The sequence below is a fragment of the Nesoenas mayeri genome (assembly GCF_963082525.1).
Source record: "Nesoenas mayeri genome assembly, chromosome: 3".
Classification (NCBI taxonomy): domain Eukaryota; kingdom Metazoa; phylum Chordata; class Aves; order Columbiformes; family Columbidae; genus Nesoenas; species Nesoenas mayeri.
In genome coordinates, this window is record NC_137544.1 from 101832819 (window position 1) to 101849968 (window position 17150).

Consider the following 17150-nt stretch of genomic DNA (forward strand, 5'->3'; position numbering starts at 1 on the left):
TTGACAAGCTTACTACAGATTTTTTCTTTTTAAATGCCTTCAATAAATGCATGCAGAAAAATGCTTTTGTTTTTCCTTTTAAGAAACGCCTAATAAATGGAGTTAAGCAATATTTCCACCGTAGTCTTCTCTTAGAATTTGAACCTATAGAAACGGGATATGTTTGAATTGGACAAAAATTTCCCACTGAAGCCTTTCCAAAGCTGTAAGTGCTGCTTTGCTTTGGTGTTCAGCACTTAAGACAGTTTGTTATTGAAAGCATTTGTCCTACAAATGGAGCTGCATATGCTTTTAAGCTGAAACATTAATCTCTCCAAAAGCTGGACGTAAACTTTTATGCTGGATCAGCACAGATCCCAAAGCAAACATGGCACTGTTACGGCTCAGAAAAATTGACAGTGCAAAGCAAAAGGGAAGATTTTGACCCATATTCTTCGTCCAACGCACTACAGATCCAATTAATAAAATTTCTATTCCACTGAATGGTAGCACATGAAAAAAAAGAATTACAAGCATAAAATCTGGAAACCCTGGGAAGCAAAAAGGTATCATCTCCCCTAAAAATGATTCTCAAATTGTTGACCAAACCCAAAGGCATAACATCGCTGTTTTTCAGGGTTTGAGTTGTGTGGAGCTGTGGATTTTCTTGTTGGTTTTGGGGTTTTTGGAAGGAGGGTGGCAGATTAATTAAATGGAAGAGAAGGGGACATTTACTGTGATCTGATATTCCGTCGTTCTAAGGTAACTAAACATGAAACAATCAAAAAAGGAGTCTCAGAAAAGAGCGAAGCAGAGGGTCATGGTAAAAAGGTAAAGGACAACGCACTTACACAGGTGCATCCTCAGTAATTCAGATGCCTACACGTTTGTTCTCTCACCGAGAAATGAGTTAGATTCACATGGGAGTTTCATAACCATCACAGAAGTATTACTGAATTTCAAATAGAAAACTGAAAAAAAGATACAAAAGGATCAAGTACCTGGTTCCATTAACATGGTTACTGATAAAAGTCACATTTTCCTCATTATTACACATGCATGTAAGATGAAGAAAAAGTGTAGAAAGTAATAAAAATGTGTCACCTTCCCCCTCCCTCATCCCACGTCTTTCTGGGCATAAATTAAGCCTTACAAATGAAAAGGCTACTCTGTGACATGCAATTTTTCTTTTAATTAAAAAGCTGGCTGTGTTGTGTTACATTACAAAAATGTCCACATGCATAAATCTAAAAAAAGCCCCAAAATCTACTGTAAATCTACAACATACTAATGATTTACATTTGACTGCTGATTCGCATTATGTAGAAGTCTTAGATTTGGTAAAGCATCGTAACAATGTAGGAAGGCATCTACATCTTTAAACTCTGGACTTGTATTTGCTTTTTAAATTTTCCTATAAAATTGCATGAAGGCTAAATAGAGAGGCTTCCTATCATAAAATTCCAAATCTTGATATGTCATCACTGTCTAGGCCATTCACTTACAAATATTGCCCTTTAAAAGCACGCGTTTCTAATTGTTCCATGTTCTGTGAACTGCACGTCTACACATCTGATCTTTTAAATTATTCATGGAAATATCAGATATGATAGGAAGACAAACCTGAGATACATTTGAAGTACAACAGTATAACTTGCTAACTCCTTCATTAACAAAGAAAACCTCTCTGAAAAGCCTTCCCAAGCTTTTCCCTGTTTTTTGTTTTAACAACAAATTCTGAAACATGTGCAATTTTATCTTGACATGAGTAGACTTCAAAGCACTGTGATCTCGTCTGATAGGTGTAGGAATTTCTGCATAATCATTACAGTAACTTTAAGAGTCTTTTCCACCCTGCTGTAAAGGTCAGAAAAAAGCTGCAAACTAGGAGGGGAATAGCATATCACCAGAGTGATGTGTCTGAAGCTTTTCAGAATAGGTTGTTTCTCCCTCCTTCCAAGCGTCTGTCTGTCTCCGTTTTCTTCTAACAGCTCACAAAACGTAGTCAGTTTTATACCAAGTTAAAGAGTCACATCGGCTTAGTACTAGTCTTTCTATGCAGTATTCGACTTGCTGAGTTCCTGCCTGATAGCTAAAGAAAAAAAGAAAGAAAAATTAAAATCCAATAGTCAAAGTCAAGGCAGAAAGACAGAATGTATAACTGATCCCTTACAGAAGGCTCACCCTGTTCCAACACTCATATCGTGAATAGCCTATACATGCGATAGCTTCACGTGGCTTCAGACAAGTGCCATTCTCAACCAGGCAATACCCTTTTTCCAGCTGTAACATTTTTCTAACCATCTTATTTTTCAGTTCTGCATCACCAGCAAGTCTACAACCTTACCCGATGACAATCACTACCACGGGTATTATCAAGGAGCATGTGTGTCAGCTCATTTATTTTAATTTTTTGTTTGTTTGTTTTAAGAGCAGCCTCAGGGCCCTCCCTTGTTCGCATCGTACTGTTCGACAAGGCTGCAGCACACAGTGCAGTCAAAATATATGGAAAAGCACTGCACTCTCTGTAGCCCAAAAGCAGACAGCTTTTCTACTGCCCCACTTGATGACACTTGATATTTTACCAGCAGTAATATCAGTTTGAGTTCCCCTTTCCCCCCCTTTCACTAGCTTGTCACTTTCCACAAAGTCAAGAAAACACCCACCAAGGTACTAAAACACACAGTTTATCTACTTCTTGACTGGTGGACCTTTAAGATTGTTCTTTCTCAATAATTTCCCTTAATTACAGAAGACTACTTACTAAAATATCTTCTATTAAAATAAAAATAATGAGAATTCTTTTCTTTGACTCTTACCTTACAGACCAAAATGGAAAAGCTAGAAGCATATTCCTAGTCTGAATATGACCAGTTTTGAAATACACACCTCAGAAGCTCAGGATTATTTAAAAATAATCCATCTAGCACCACATGACACAAGGATAACTGCAAATCATGCAAATACAGATTCCGCAAATCACTTGTAAAAAGATACTACTTTGTGTCAATGTGCGATGAAAACAAAAAACACAGGAGGGAAAACATACAAGCAGATCAGTCAAAGAGATGTGGCACAAATGACAGTATGCCATCAGACTAACAACAAACCTACTTCTACCAACATATCAGTCTCAGGCTAGAAGCACATTGTATTTACGGCATTGTGCACCTGCAGCTCCATAACCTTAACACTGACCAGCAGCAGCAAACAGGTTGATACCTACCATCAATGAGTTCTTCCTTTAATTTCGTTAACTCCTTCCTCATTTCATCTAAAATGTCCTACGGTGTCAGAGCATAAATAACAGATTAGTTTTGCAACACAAACAGATTAGTTTTGCCACTTGTAATTTTCTGCAGAGAGAAATTTTTGCAACCTTTAATCAAACTTTAACCCTTCTGAAATGCATAACTCAGCCTTTATCTTCCAAGTTAATCCTGCAAACCTAAAGCATCCCTAAAACAATCTTACTGGAGGTACAACAAAGAAAACAAAAACGTTCCATAGGAGATAGGAGTCCTACAAATTGATTCCTATAGAACTTATGAGAGGACAAGAGACATACTGAAATTAGGAATGCAAAAACGTAGCTAACTAAAACCTGCAAGCCATGGAAACATCAAAAGAAAAAAAAAAAGAGGGATCAAGTTATCAAGGTATTTCCAGTTGCCAAGTGAAATGTGAGGGAACGAAGGTGATGAAGAGTCATCCCCCGCTTGCTGTTTTCCCCATCCTTTCATCTAAATGGTGTTAACTGATGATTTGGTGAAAATGTTTTTCCAAGCAGAGGTGGGGGGTAGAGTCTGTTTCTGCAGGGGGGACTGTCACCTCCTGGCCAAATCTGCAGTCAGCAGCAAACAACATACACAAAAAACCCAACACAATAAAAAAAAGGCAGCTGAGGCAGCTATACTGCTACCATCAGCGTCTCATGGAAGCTGTAGCAAGAGTACCACAAACCCTCATGAGATGACAGAACATGAGTACCCTTTGAACTAGACTCTAAAACACACCTCTCGCAGGCTCCAGAATCACATGGCCAGAACCTGATCTATAACTCTCTGCCTAGCCAGAGCCTGGTACACTTGGGCTAGAACCTGATCGAGAAGCAACCATTGAGCCAGAACACACCCTATAACCAACCACCAAGCTGGATCTTACTCTACAGCCAACCACTGAGGTGGAACCTGCTCCAGACCCAACCACCAAGCTGGAACCCACTCCAAAACTCCCTTCCCCAGTCAGAGACCAGCTCATTGATCCAAACACCGCTTGTGGAAGATCCCCCAGTTCCAACTCTGCAATTCACACCTCCTCTAAAAAACACTGCCACCAACAAAAGCCAAGGCCCCATAACCAACAACCCCCAAACCTGCCAAGCCTGGAACCCACCCACCATAAAACCAATGCTCTCTCTACAGCCTCCTGAAGGCAGAGCCCCCTGGCAACAGCCAGCACACCACATGGCCCTTTTCAAGGACAGGGATCCAACTTCAGCAGAGCCTTGCCTTGAAAAGAGGCAGATCACACCAATACACTGCGTGCTCATAGTCTCTGTCAGAAAAGTAACTAGCACCATCTCAATATGCTCCTCAAGAAAAGGAGCTTCCACCAGCTCAACATGAACAAATGTGGCCAAAACCCAGTACCAAGATCTCAGACATGACTCCACGTACCACACAACTCAGACTGGCACTGAGACAGTGCTACTGCTGTCTTTGCCCAAGCCTCACACACAGCAAGCCACTGGCAGGGCCAGCTACCCCTTGCATACACCCCACCTCTTCAAGAATGTCACATAGACCAAGGACACCATGCTGAAATGCTGCTCACCCATGGGAATCAGTTTCCCCTGCTGCATGTTGGCTTCACAGTTCCTAAAGATTACTAGATGCACCATGAAGCACAACAGGGCAAAAATACTTCTTGGTAGTCAGAGGAACACAAATACTTTACACCCACTTGCTCCTCTGAGGACTCCTGTTCTTAGAGGTGTAGAACATCTGCTCAGTCTAGAGATCACTCATACTGGTAGCTCCTGTCTTCATACAAGTCACAAGAGATCCCCTGACAGGACTCTGGTGGCAAAGGTTTGCTGTTTAGCAAGTGCACTTGACAAAGGCCTGTCACCTACAGGTAACTGCTACCAAACATCCTATAGTGTCTTCTCCTCATCTAGCACAAGTTGGCTGCTGCCTTCTTCCCACAAGACTTGACTCTGCTCTTAGCCAGGACAGCTACACCAAAGGTGGTATCGCTTGGATGCTCTTTCATCACTGAACTCATAACCATGAGTACCCATATTTGATATTAAAACATGGTGATACTTGTTCTGCTAGAACTGCTCTGAGGGCTTGTTGTTTGTTTGTTTGGGTAGAGAGAAGAAAAGGTTTTCCAGACAAACCAGATTCCAGTTCTAGATAATATCAACGCCATCCTGCATGTCCTGCCTAATGCAAAAGCAGGAACAAGCATCTGTGAGAAAGTAATGGGGCTGTGTAAGCTGCCATCCTACAGTTATAGCTCCTAACAACACTGAAACACGTCAGGTGAAAAATAATGACTAATAATCACTAAATCATTATTTAAATAGGGAACTAGTTAACAAAACACTTAAAATTTTATATTCAAAGAATTATATACGTACCTGCTTCAATCTGTCATAATCTAGACCTTCTGACTGTACTCCATTGGCACTGGGTTGCCCCGTTGGTGTAGATTTTGGTCTGCAGGACACAAACACATCACGAATTACTGCTCACTCATTATTACAGGATACATAGCACTTGCCCATCAAACTCACTAACAGTTGTCTATCGAAACAATAGCAAAGAATCAGAATGAAAAAAAATAGCTGGGAGTGGGAGGGTGGGAAAAATCAGACAGACCCAAAATACCACATAGAATAGAAAGCAACGATCAAGAACATTTTCCACACGCTGGAAATATTAATTACCATAAGAATAAGAGTTATTAGTTCAAAACAAAAACTTTAAGTAGCGGACAGATTTCACTGTCATTGGTTTCTGTCTTTTTTCATAATGGGTGTGAGAAGCTGAATATCTTCAAATGCCAAATGCTTTCCCTTCTCCCTTTTCAACTGCTTACTCGTTTCACAAGAAGCTTTCTCAAAGAAACACTCCCACTAACTAATGATTTCATGTTGATGCTGCAACTGTATGAATGTTGTGGAATAACCTTGGCAGATTTTCAACATTTGAGAGTACAAGGCTGAGCAACCTTATCTAACTGCCTTCCAACCTAAATTACTCTAACAATTGCTTTCTAAAGCTACTGCTTAGAGAGGTTGTGGAGTCTCCTTCTCTGGAGACATTCAAAACCCGTCTGGACATGATACTGTGTGATCTGCTCTGGGTGAACCTGCTTTAGCAGGTGGGTTGGACTGGATGATCTCCAGAGGTCCCTTCCAACCCCAACCAGTCGGTGATTCTGTGAAAGCAAATACTGTAACGGCAACAAGATTTATAAGATATTACATGAGAGGAAGTTCTGGTGGTTTGGACTATGTCATGTTCAATGTTTGTGTACGTACTATTCTCCAAAGACATCAAAAACTTGCTTACCAAGATTATCTTGCATTTTTAACACACATTTCAGAAGAAGTGGGTTTTCTACCTTCTCACTTCTCTTTTCTGATCCCCTTTGTTTGTACAAGGTGTAACTCAGATTGATATATGTACTGCACTTCCACATGGCCTTGCATGCAGACAGCTATGAACCTGGATGCCAACAACAGGAATACAGAAATGGTTCTCCAAAGCAGGGATGGATGGATGGAGTAAGACAAAGAGGGAGGAATGTTCTGCTCTCCTTAATTACTGACAGTTTATGTCAGGAGTTTTCCGCAACGTTTAGAATTATCACAGTATGCTAATGCTAAGGTAGGGCAGGGTATAAGCTGGGTCCTATTTCACTGTCCTTGTATGTGGCATTATTGAACAAAAAAAGAGCCTGGCCTGAACTCAGTGCCCCACTTCCAAATTCTTACATAGGAAGAATTCAGTAAACACTGAGTTTTTCTGGATTCGTTATCTGAAGGTGCAGCCTTACTTATTACAATGGAAAGTGGTCAGGAACCAAAAAAAAAGACAAACCAGGAAAAAAGGCACAGTTCTGCACTTTATCTTTTCTCAAATACACAGTATAAATCTTTTTCAGAATAAAGCAGAATGTGTGAGGGGCACAAGCAGTATAGCCATTGTTTTATTTTTTTTCCATTTATTTATGCATTTTTAATTTAGCCAACAGAAAAAGCTGTGTTCTCACTCCGAAAACAAAAAAATAGTGAACCTACATATTAGTTTGTTTTTACAAAACTACCACCTTCAGCTTTCATGCATTTTCCCTTAAAAAATAGTGGTTCATCCATGAAGAAATTATCTGATTACACTGTCTTTATTTGGTACAAGCAGAATGAGCCTCATACTGGATTGTCTTGATGACTTTTATAACCTGTGAGGACTATTTTCTTGTTTGCTAGCTGAAGGAAAACACTTGAAATGCAACTCCCAACAGAAAAGGTCATGCACACTAAAATGTTGGTTTGATAATACAGAAACTTTCCAGGTTTGTGCTCTTCCAGCACGTACTTTTACCACTTTTAAGTTCCCAGTGTGAAAACTATTAAGAAACAACATGTGACTCAAGTTGCCTAATTTTCTCCCTGTAATCTGTAATAGGGGATGCCTGTGCCACTGAAGAGCCTGGTGCATTAAAGAGAAAAAAGAAAGCCTTCATATACCCTCATAGCTACTGAGTAATTCTGGTGAAAGGCCATTTTAAATTGGCTCATCTGAGCCCATTCATCTTTTCAAAAGGCAGTTAACTCCAGTGTGGGTGGCAGAACCTCACGACAATTTTTTCAACGCTTCGTGATTATTTCTGTGCACTGACAAATGAGTTGTGTCAAGCTTAGTCACACCTATTTAGGACAAAACTGTCAGCAGTTAACTGCAAAACAGAGGCAGCAGAAGGGAATGTGTAACTGTCCCTTTGCTGCTGGATTTTGCATTAGAGAGGTGCAGGAACATCCAGCATTTTTATTTCAGTTTGGTTCTTCAGCTGGAATCACAATATTCAATTGCTACCGCTGTTTAGACAATCAAAACATAAGTTCCAAGAGAGAAATTGCCAACATTATTAATACTCCTTGAAATATAATGTGAAATACACAATCCATCAAGGAAGACAGCTGACAAAATATTCAATAATTCGATAGTGGAAGAAACTGGAATATAGAATTCACCTTGTAACCATCAGAAGATCTATAGCAAGTGCTAATGCTATGAGACAAACCACAGTCTGGGATCTTTTAGAAAACTCTTCAGTGCTGAGTTCCTTATGAAAGAATTCCTTGCTCAAAAACATTTATCAAGATGAGATCTTTGGCAATGGCTACTTCATCACATACCTTATAACTAATGTGCTACTTGCAGTTTATACCTGAAACTATGAACACGGACTTTAAGCAGAATAGCACGAGTTTTTCAGTTTCTCCACATATAGTTCCTGTTCATTTCCATTCACCATCCCTTTGTTCCCGTACACCATGGCATTATGGCCTATGCTCCATGTGACTGCAAAAAGAATCAGTGTCCTCCCAAATGCAATTCCTGACAAGTGGTAACACAGACCTACTACATGCCTTAATGGAAGAACCCAAACAAGGATATACTTTAATATTTGAATACAATTACTTATGACTTCAACATTTTAATGAAATTACTTTGAAGAAGAGGTCTCCACAACTAGACTGCTTCTTGTTTCCTTTGCTTCAGATCTTTAGAATAAAGAGACAGCTTTAGCACTCATACACCCTATACTCCTGCTAGCTGTCAAACAGCTCAACAGGAAAGCCTCTTTCTAAACTCTACTACTCAAGACTGTATTCCATCTTCCCGAAATGCAAGGCATTCTTCACTCAAATACGAAAGACCACAATTTGTAAACTAAATAATTATCCCCTTTTTCCTTCATCAGATTGCTCAGAAGACTAACGGTGAATGAGTTGCCTTTAAGAAAAGCATTAACTACTGAAATTTGGTGAATAAAACGTCTCAACCACTTGATCCCAAGATGGCTAAAGAGCTCTCCCGTGTGGTTTTTCATAGCATTGCCTAACAGGAAGATGAGCCTCGACAGGCCCTAGAACACCTTAAATCAAACATGCAAGATAAATATTTTATTCATGCCAACATGCAGAATACACCACCCAAGATCAGTAACTGAAAGGGGAACTTTTCATACAAAAGATTAAGTAGTCACCACAATGAGTGCCTCTATGAAAAAGAAAGCTGGAATTTGACTCAGTAATTCTGAGGGGCTCTGTAAAACATTTACCTGCAGAAAGCTCAGAAAACCGAAGGGCTTTCGATGTCAGTATTTTATGAATAACACTACAGAGAGTGAAACTGAGATTTACATCTTAAAATATATGCAAAGTTAATTCTAACTGGTGAATATGTTCCCAACAGAAACATTAATTTATGTTTAACAAGTCTCTTTTCCCCCCTTTCATATGTTTAAGTCAGGCAAAACTCTATTTGATGTCTTTACTTCATTTGTGAAAAGCAGATGTAAAAACTCACCTGGATAATTAACTGCTATTCCTGTGTATCTAAACTTATATTTTTGAAAATCTGCTTCTCCAAATACTGCAAGTGGTTCACTAAAATCCTGGTATATCCAGCAGGAATTTGCACCTTTGCAGGTGGCGATTCCCAAAAATCCAGTATCTAATATGAATTCATAGCTGGTTCTTAAGCTATTTCCATTTGCCTTTGACACCATCTGCTTTTAACCAGTCCAAAAATGGGCTCAACTGGACAAACAAAATGTGAAGAGGAACCTGGTGATGTGTGTGGTGATTACCAATCCATGTAGAAAAAGTCCAACCCTGAATTGGTCAAAATGGTTATTACAAAGTCTCAAGTCCCAACAGGATGATACCTGTTTAATGAATCATAGAACCTGTTTTCAGACGCAAGCAGATTTTTCCATGGAGATTCCCGTCTACTAAGGGGAGAAACACCACCTTAACAAACTATAATGGGTCTTAATTATGTGCAGCTTTAGCACCTTAAATACCATGGAGTTTAACTAGTTATGTTCCACAAATTCTATTTGTATGTTTCAGGAAATATTAAAACCATGTAGCTTAAGTCTTTTCACAGCCTGCTACAAAAAAAAAGACCTGATCTTAAACAGGACACCAGTTATTTTAAAATATTTAGAACATTCATTCTGAATAACAACTCCTTTATTGTCTACCTATTTGGAAGCTTTGAAGGGAAAATTTTGCTTACTTGACTATTTCTTAGGCGTGCTTTGTTTAATTCTCATAAATGACTCACACCCTCTCAGTACAGGTCAGAAACAGGTTCTTGAGGCTTACAAGGTGAAAGATATCCCCTTTTGGCAAACATGGTACTGGTGTTTCAAATAGCAGCACCCTTTGATTAACTCACTCAAAGTTACTTTAACAAGCTTGTTGAGATAGACTTGGCAACTCTAGAGAATTTATGAGAATGCAAAGATATTCAAGAGAGATTTCTATTAATATCTTATTTCTCAGTCCATGAAATATTCCTCATCCTGGCAGGGCAAACTGTCAACACTGACTAGAAAACTGTACCAGCAGTCTTAAAATATATGCTAAGGCACATCCAACAGGTTACAACAGCACTCGAAAAAAATACTGACATTCAATAAACATGGAATTCTTATTTCGGAAGTACTTTTAGAGTATACATCCAGTGAGGTTCTCATCAAGCTCAATTCTATCAACATTTTCCATTTGATTACTGAAGACAAAAGCTTGATGAAGAGATTTTCTTCATACACCTCAAGAACAGCCTCAAAATGTCTGTACTCCTCCCTAGGTCAGAAAACTCTTTTAAACAGCCCTCGGTAACCTCTGAATTTCACTGACTGAAACAAGAGCGACGAAATAGGCTTCTTAAAACTGTTTACAGGAAGCTAAGGCTGTAGGGACAGGCAGAATGAAGACATAAGGACATCCCAGACTCCCCAAAGGAGTCTGATATGGGAAGTTGCCCTGTTTATTGATCCCTTCATTTTCTTCAATTGCTTATCCACAGGGTATCTATAGTGAAAGGGTCAGGTCAGCAAATGTCTTAATGCAAAACTTAAAACATTCTTTAGGATTCCTAACACAAACTATTTCTGTGACAAGTTCCCTCTCAATGCCATGTATCAATACTTCAATCTGCTTGAAAACAAGAAAACTTGGTTAAAGCAGGTAAGACCTACCGGTGGACAAAGGGGAAGCCAAGTCTAATGGCAAGGCAGTATTTTGTTACACTGCCAGTAGAGCAGAGAGGACATCACCACCAATGTCCCCTGTTTTTTGACAAAAGCCAAAGCAAGTGACCAGAATCAAGGCTGGAGACACTTTAAGCTCCTGGACTTAGTTATTTCTGAAAGACAGACAAGGATACTGATACAGGCTGGGAGTGTTTTTAGTGCTGCAGTTTAGAACTGAAGACCTCAATGGTAACCTGACCACAAGTAATGCCACTTAGAGAATAATTGGGTTTTCTTCTGTAATCACCAAATCTTGCATGGATGTTTCCAACAGGCCAGGATTTTAAGGAAGATTCAAGTTATTTCAAACACAGCATTCTCAAGTTTAACATGTTATTTTCTTTTAAGAAATCCAGGTAACTTTGTCAGATTATCATAGGTCAGAATCGTTTAACCTCTGTATGCAGAATATGCAGGAATTCTAAAACAAACCGCAAACCTTATGCTTAATGTAAACAACAAATATGCCTAAAAAAAAAAGCTAAAGCAGCCATTTCACTCTCTTGTGTTACTGAGACGCCTGCCAAAACACCCACTGCCTACCAAAGTTCCAGCTGACAACTTACCAAAGACTGGTTGATGCACTGAAGGATGTATAATATTTCTACACTTGTGAAGGATGGACTTCCTTGGTTTGCTATGAGACAGCTACCAAAAATCATCACAGAATCAAATCTTACCATGATAGCGTAACTATCTAGATAACCATTCTATCACTAGCTCACAAATTAAAAGCTGAGAAGCTATTCACTAGATTTACTACAGAGTATAAGAATCACAGCACTGTGTTTGGTTTTCCCTTGCAGGAAATTTCAGACTTTAAAATTTAAAGAAATAGAAAGAATTAAACATTGCTGTAGGAAAACATACACCTTAATAATTGAATACACCAGCAATTGTTAGGGAATCTTTTGGGGTTTTAATTTTGACCTCTCTGTCAAAAATTTCACTTACTAGCATTCTCCAAAAGCAACTCTGCATTCCTAATTAAAACTGTCAAAATCAGTTTCACAGCAGTAACCCATAAACTTTGCTTTAATATTAAGGTGATTTTTGCTATTTTAGTGCTGTATCTTTAGCAGCAAGAGCAACAGCAGCAAACATAAGGAAAAGGCAGTGGTACAAAAGGGAGTACCTGGAGATAACAGGTGACTTGCTTCCGTTGACTGTGTTTGTTCTTTCCCAAGGCTTTCTTGTTAGTTCTGGAAAACATTGTGAGAAGATTAAAAACTGTCGTCTTCTATTTGTTGTGTTATTTAGGCAATTAAACTTCAAGTGCTTGGCAACTCAATTTAGCTTCTTTGTTTTTGTTGTTACTACATTGCTTTAGTTCTTTCATGCTAAGCTACCTCCTGTTGTATTAAACTTAAATCACACTACCATTTATGTTGTGATAGCACCTTAAAGTCTCAATTTTGTTCTAGACACTGTAAATGCCATTTGATTCTTAATCCAATTAGGGAAGGTCTGTCTTTATGTATTTGATTGTTTCAGTTCTGAAACATGGAATTCTGAAACTATAGCTAAATAGTCAGCTTCAGATACTGGGGAAAGATGTTTTTAAGCTAAAAGAGTTTTCCCGAGCTATTAATTTTATACAATTTATTCAGTGTCAATTTCAATGAGGCAACAGCAGAGATGATACAACCTCACACAACTAGGTATTTATTTTCCGAAGTCTTGTGCACAAAAGGATACTTCTAAAATTGAAATACATCATTTCCCTCTTTCAAAATAACAAAGACTAAAAACTAAAGGTACATTACCCTCGGATCTAGAAGAGACTGTAGTTTACGTACCATCTATGATATGAGACACAGTTTTACCGTGCATCTCCCCCGACTCTGTGAGACACTGCTTTTGGGCTTAGTCTACAGGCATGAGTCTAATTTGCAGTCAAGTTTAAGAAGCCCAACCTATCTTTATATGTGCTCATGCTTCACTTTGCACTATGGAGCCTGCTTTCAGTTCTGCTTAGAATCCTACCCAATAAACTCTGACTCACTATCCTGAGTCTATTACAGTGATCTAAAGTCACAGTCAAAACCCAGCTCTATTGTGCAGCTTTTTGTCAACAGCAGACAGACAGAAATGACAGCCAAAACAAGGCAAATAGTTAAGGACTGCTTATTTTGTGTCCTTGCATGGTGAATGTGATCTTTTTTTTCCTTTAATGGTCTCACCAAATCCCTTCTTCAAGACACATCTTTCATCAGAAATGCTTAATTCCTTACAATGTGCACATGTTACAACAGTCTTTCTGTAGCATGGATCTCTATTACTTACTTCTACCATTACTTACAGCAGACTTTAATGTGCCACTAATCTTATAAGCTTTTGAGTTTTGGGGTTTGTTTGTTTTGCTCCCTTTCTTTTCTAAGGCTGAGCTCTGCTAAGCTGGGCAAGCTGAAAGGCAGAAATGCCCTTTCTGGGTCTCACATGGACCAGGAAGTTCTCTGGCATGCAACTGGATACTAAGAAGAAAATCTGAATTGCTGAAGTCTCATAGCATAGCCTGTGACGCAGGCTAATTACAGTTTGCCAGTGCTAGCAATAAGCCTTAAGCTTAATTTGATATACCAGGCTTCAGGATTTGTGCTGCCATAGGAGCTATTTTAGCAGAATTTTAGCTATATCTGCAAAATTGAGAAAACTTTCTGCTATGGCTGCAGCCTGCTCAAGAACCATGTGATTATATAGCTGAAACAGCAACATTATCCAAGGGTCATACATCTGTTGCCTACCCCATGGTTTTGAGCTTATTTTGTTTATATTATCACCTAACACGTTTTAACTTAGGTTTTACTTAGCTCTACATGACTGTGTGTTTCTTTTCATCAAAGGAATACACCATATACAGAAAAGGACTCATATGTGTAAGTAATCATGGTGTAACTCTCTCTGTAAACAACATGAGAGAAAGTACAGCCCCTTAGAGTTGAAATATATCAAAATAAATGCAAGAAGACCCAAGCTCAGGACAGAAGAAATGTCTCCCCTTTCAACATCATACATCTCCTGACAAGGAACACAGAACTCTGATAGTTCACAACAGCAGCACATAGGAAGGGTAAGTGCAAACCAAAGAGGTAAATGCTAGCAAGTCTGTGAGTAACAATTTCAGTTATATTACTAATGGTAATTGGACATAATTAGACACATTTTTTACCTGGCCTCTGCTCAGTATGCCATGCATTCCTCCTAAACATTTAAAATATGTGTTCCAATGATGAGGCACAGCATTATGAGAGTATTTTACATCAAGAAACTAAGTGAAATCTCTCCATTAGATGGAAACAAACCTCTGGATGCATTTGACATCTATAAAAAGTTTGATGAGGCTTCTTATCATGACATCAAATTAAAATAACCACTTCACTTCCACTGTTTTTGATTTCCCTCTTTGAGCCTATATTATTAGAAGTGTTCCAAAAGCAGTCATTTCCCCAAGCCTAATATTATCTCAGCGTTTAACAGAATGAAGCAAATGCTATGCTAAGGGGAGAGAAGAAGGGGAGGAGAGGCAGGGGGAGAAAAAGATGACGAACTTGAAAACTTGGTTTGTATCAAGTCATTTATTGCCTTGCAGTCTAATTTCTTTAGACTACCAGCTGCATCTTAATACTTACAGTTTTCCAGTTATTTCCACCCAGACACACTTAGGTCCTAGCTCTCTTTTTTATTGCACAGCCAGTGGCCATCTGGGTTTTTTTCACCCTCTACCACTGGTTTTCAATATTAAGGCCTGAAAACCATCGAGTGGCTGAATCAGAGAACCCTATACCAAGAGCAGTGTTCCAGTGGATATTCTTTTTATGTCACCTTCTCAAACACTCCTGAACCAGGACCTATTATACAGCAAAATGCCAGAGTGTAATCATGGGAGAACAGGCAGTCTCCAAAATGCAGCACAGCTGACTGAGATTTGTCATCAGGTTTTATCATGGTAGAGTCAGAGAGTTCACAAACCTGTGCTACTTACCAGGTGTGCTTGTTGAAGAAACCTTAGAAGTTGAAGACTCTGATTCTTCCTGATTAAAAGGGAGCGATGAACAGAGGAGGAAGAGAGGAAAAAAAAAAACAACCTTTGACTCTTGAATCTAACAGATTAATCTCAACTCTTTCAATATTTATTTCACTTCTTGTAGAGATTTAAATGGTGCTGTTCAATTGTATGCAGAAAATGTGCGAGCAATGTGCACTTCACAATATAGTGGTTATGTGTATATATAAATACATAAATAATCTCATATATACCATTAAAATCTTTCTCAAAATCTATTACTGAAAAATGTTAAGTAGATAAAATTTCTCAACTCACAGCCTTATCTTCTTTCTGCTCTGGTTCTGTCGATCCCTTTTCAGCAATTCTTCTCCTATAAGCAGAGACAAAAGTTACCAAGATCATCATGGCTTTAAGATGGAAGAATGTTGTTTAGTGCTATTAAAGATACATACAGCTTGATAGCAAGAGAATTGAAAATTAATGTTTATAAAGGACTTTCAAAATACTTTCAAGGGCAAAGCCTTCCTGCCAAAGTGACTGTGCAGTTCTTTCTCCTCTTGAAGTTTGTATTCCCTTCCCTAATGCTGCACAAAGACTTACACAGAAATATTTGATTACACTCAAGTGAAAATGGCTATTCATGAAACGTTATTAACTTCACAAAGCAACCACACGGGCAATCCGACATTTATTTGATCCTTAGCCAGCTGCAAACAAGCACCCAAAATCCTACCTCTGTGATAACAAAGCAGCTGGAGCGCAGCAGAAACAGCTCCTTACCTCCTGGCCAGCAGGGCGCTCATTTCTTCCATCAACCCACTGCCTCCCAAGGGAAGTGGTCCATTTCCACGGCCACCATCTGTTTTAGATGAAGCAGTGCCGCCTCCTCCTCCTCCACTTGAACTGGAGGAGTCTTCACCCTTCATAATACACAAAGTAACAGCAGATGTGCAAATAAAACGATAGCCGACTTAATGAAAGAAGCATAGTTCACATACACGAAAGAAACAACTGTATAAAAAAAGTGATGGGCTAGTAGTATGTCCTGTAATCCTTTTTTAATAATTAATTAAGCCTACCCCAAAAGTCTTGATACTGTGACTAATCTTGAACAAGAATTACACATGGTTCAGGTAGACAGGCTTTAGGGGCAGGAATCAGAAAAAGAAGCAAGAGTTGTATTTACCCGTGAGACTTTCCTAAGCTTGGCTCCAGCAAGTGCAGCTGCTAGTCCAGTCAAAGGGCGATTTTCTTCGGACACGAATCCCACTGAAAACCCCGAGGCGGGGAGCGGGGGAGCAGGAGGCGGAGGGGGGACGGGAGGGACTTGGCTGGGAAGCGGAGGAGGTGGCGGCGGCGGTGGCGGAGGCCCTGACGGTGGGAGTGGAGGTGGTGGTGGTGGGCCAGGAGGAGGTGGGGCTGCTACCGAAGACTGAGCTGGGCCAGGGGGTAGGGGAGGTGGGGGAGGAGGTGCAGGTGGTCCTTGGACAACACCTAGTATCAAAGAGAAAACAAATAGGATACATTAAGAATTTAGAAAAGAAAGATCTTATTTCCCTTGAAATACCGGTTCTTTTGCTCAGTGGGTGAGACGTTAATACTGGTAAAGGTCCTTTTTATGGGCAAGAAAACACTGCAAGTTTCGATAGGAGAGAAGCATTCTTATTAAACACTTAATAGACTATGAGAGATCGGACAGTTTCAGAGACATTTACATCCAAACCCCCCCCGTCAGGCTCTGTGCTGCAACCAAGAAGAATCTTACACTGGGAAACAGACAAAGCTTTTATAAAGGGTCAAGTAAGGCAGGAGCATC

General features: G+C 39.4%; 1 protein-coding gene across 1 annotated transcript in view; it reads right to left on the reverse strand.

Moving 5' to 3' along the window:
• Positions 1-1787: 1787 nt before the first annotated feature.
• The window catches only part of ENAH (ENAH actin regulator), a 97993-nt gene continuing 82630 nt past the window's right edge, over positions 1788-17150 (reverse strand). Inside the window, exons 7-15 of the mRNA XM_080341825.1 lie at positions 16521-16828; positions 16115-16254; positions 15650-15704; positions 15311-15359; positions 12464-12530; positions 9952-10014; positions 5630-5708; positions 3206-3263; positions 1788-2071 (exon numbers count right to left, since the gene is read on the reverse strand). Of these exons, the coding sequence (XP_080197951.1) occupies positions 2034-2071; positions 3206-3263; positions 5630-5708; positions 9952-10014; positions 12464-12530; positions 15311-15359; positions 15650-15704; positions 16115-16254; positions 16521-16828 (857 nt within the window). The 3' untranslated portion in view covers positions 1788-2033. The remainder of the gene's footprint in view (positions 2072-3205; positions 3264-5629; positions 5709-9951; positions 10015-12463; positions 12531-15310; positions 15360-15649; positions 15705-16114; positions 16255-16520; positions 16829-17150) is intronic.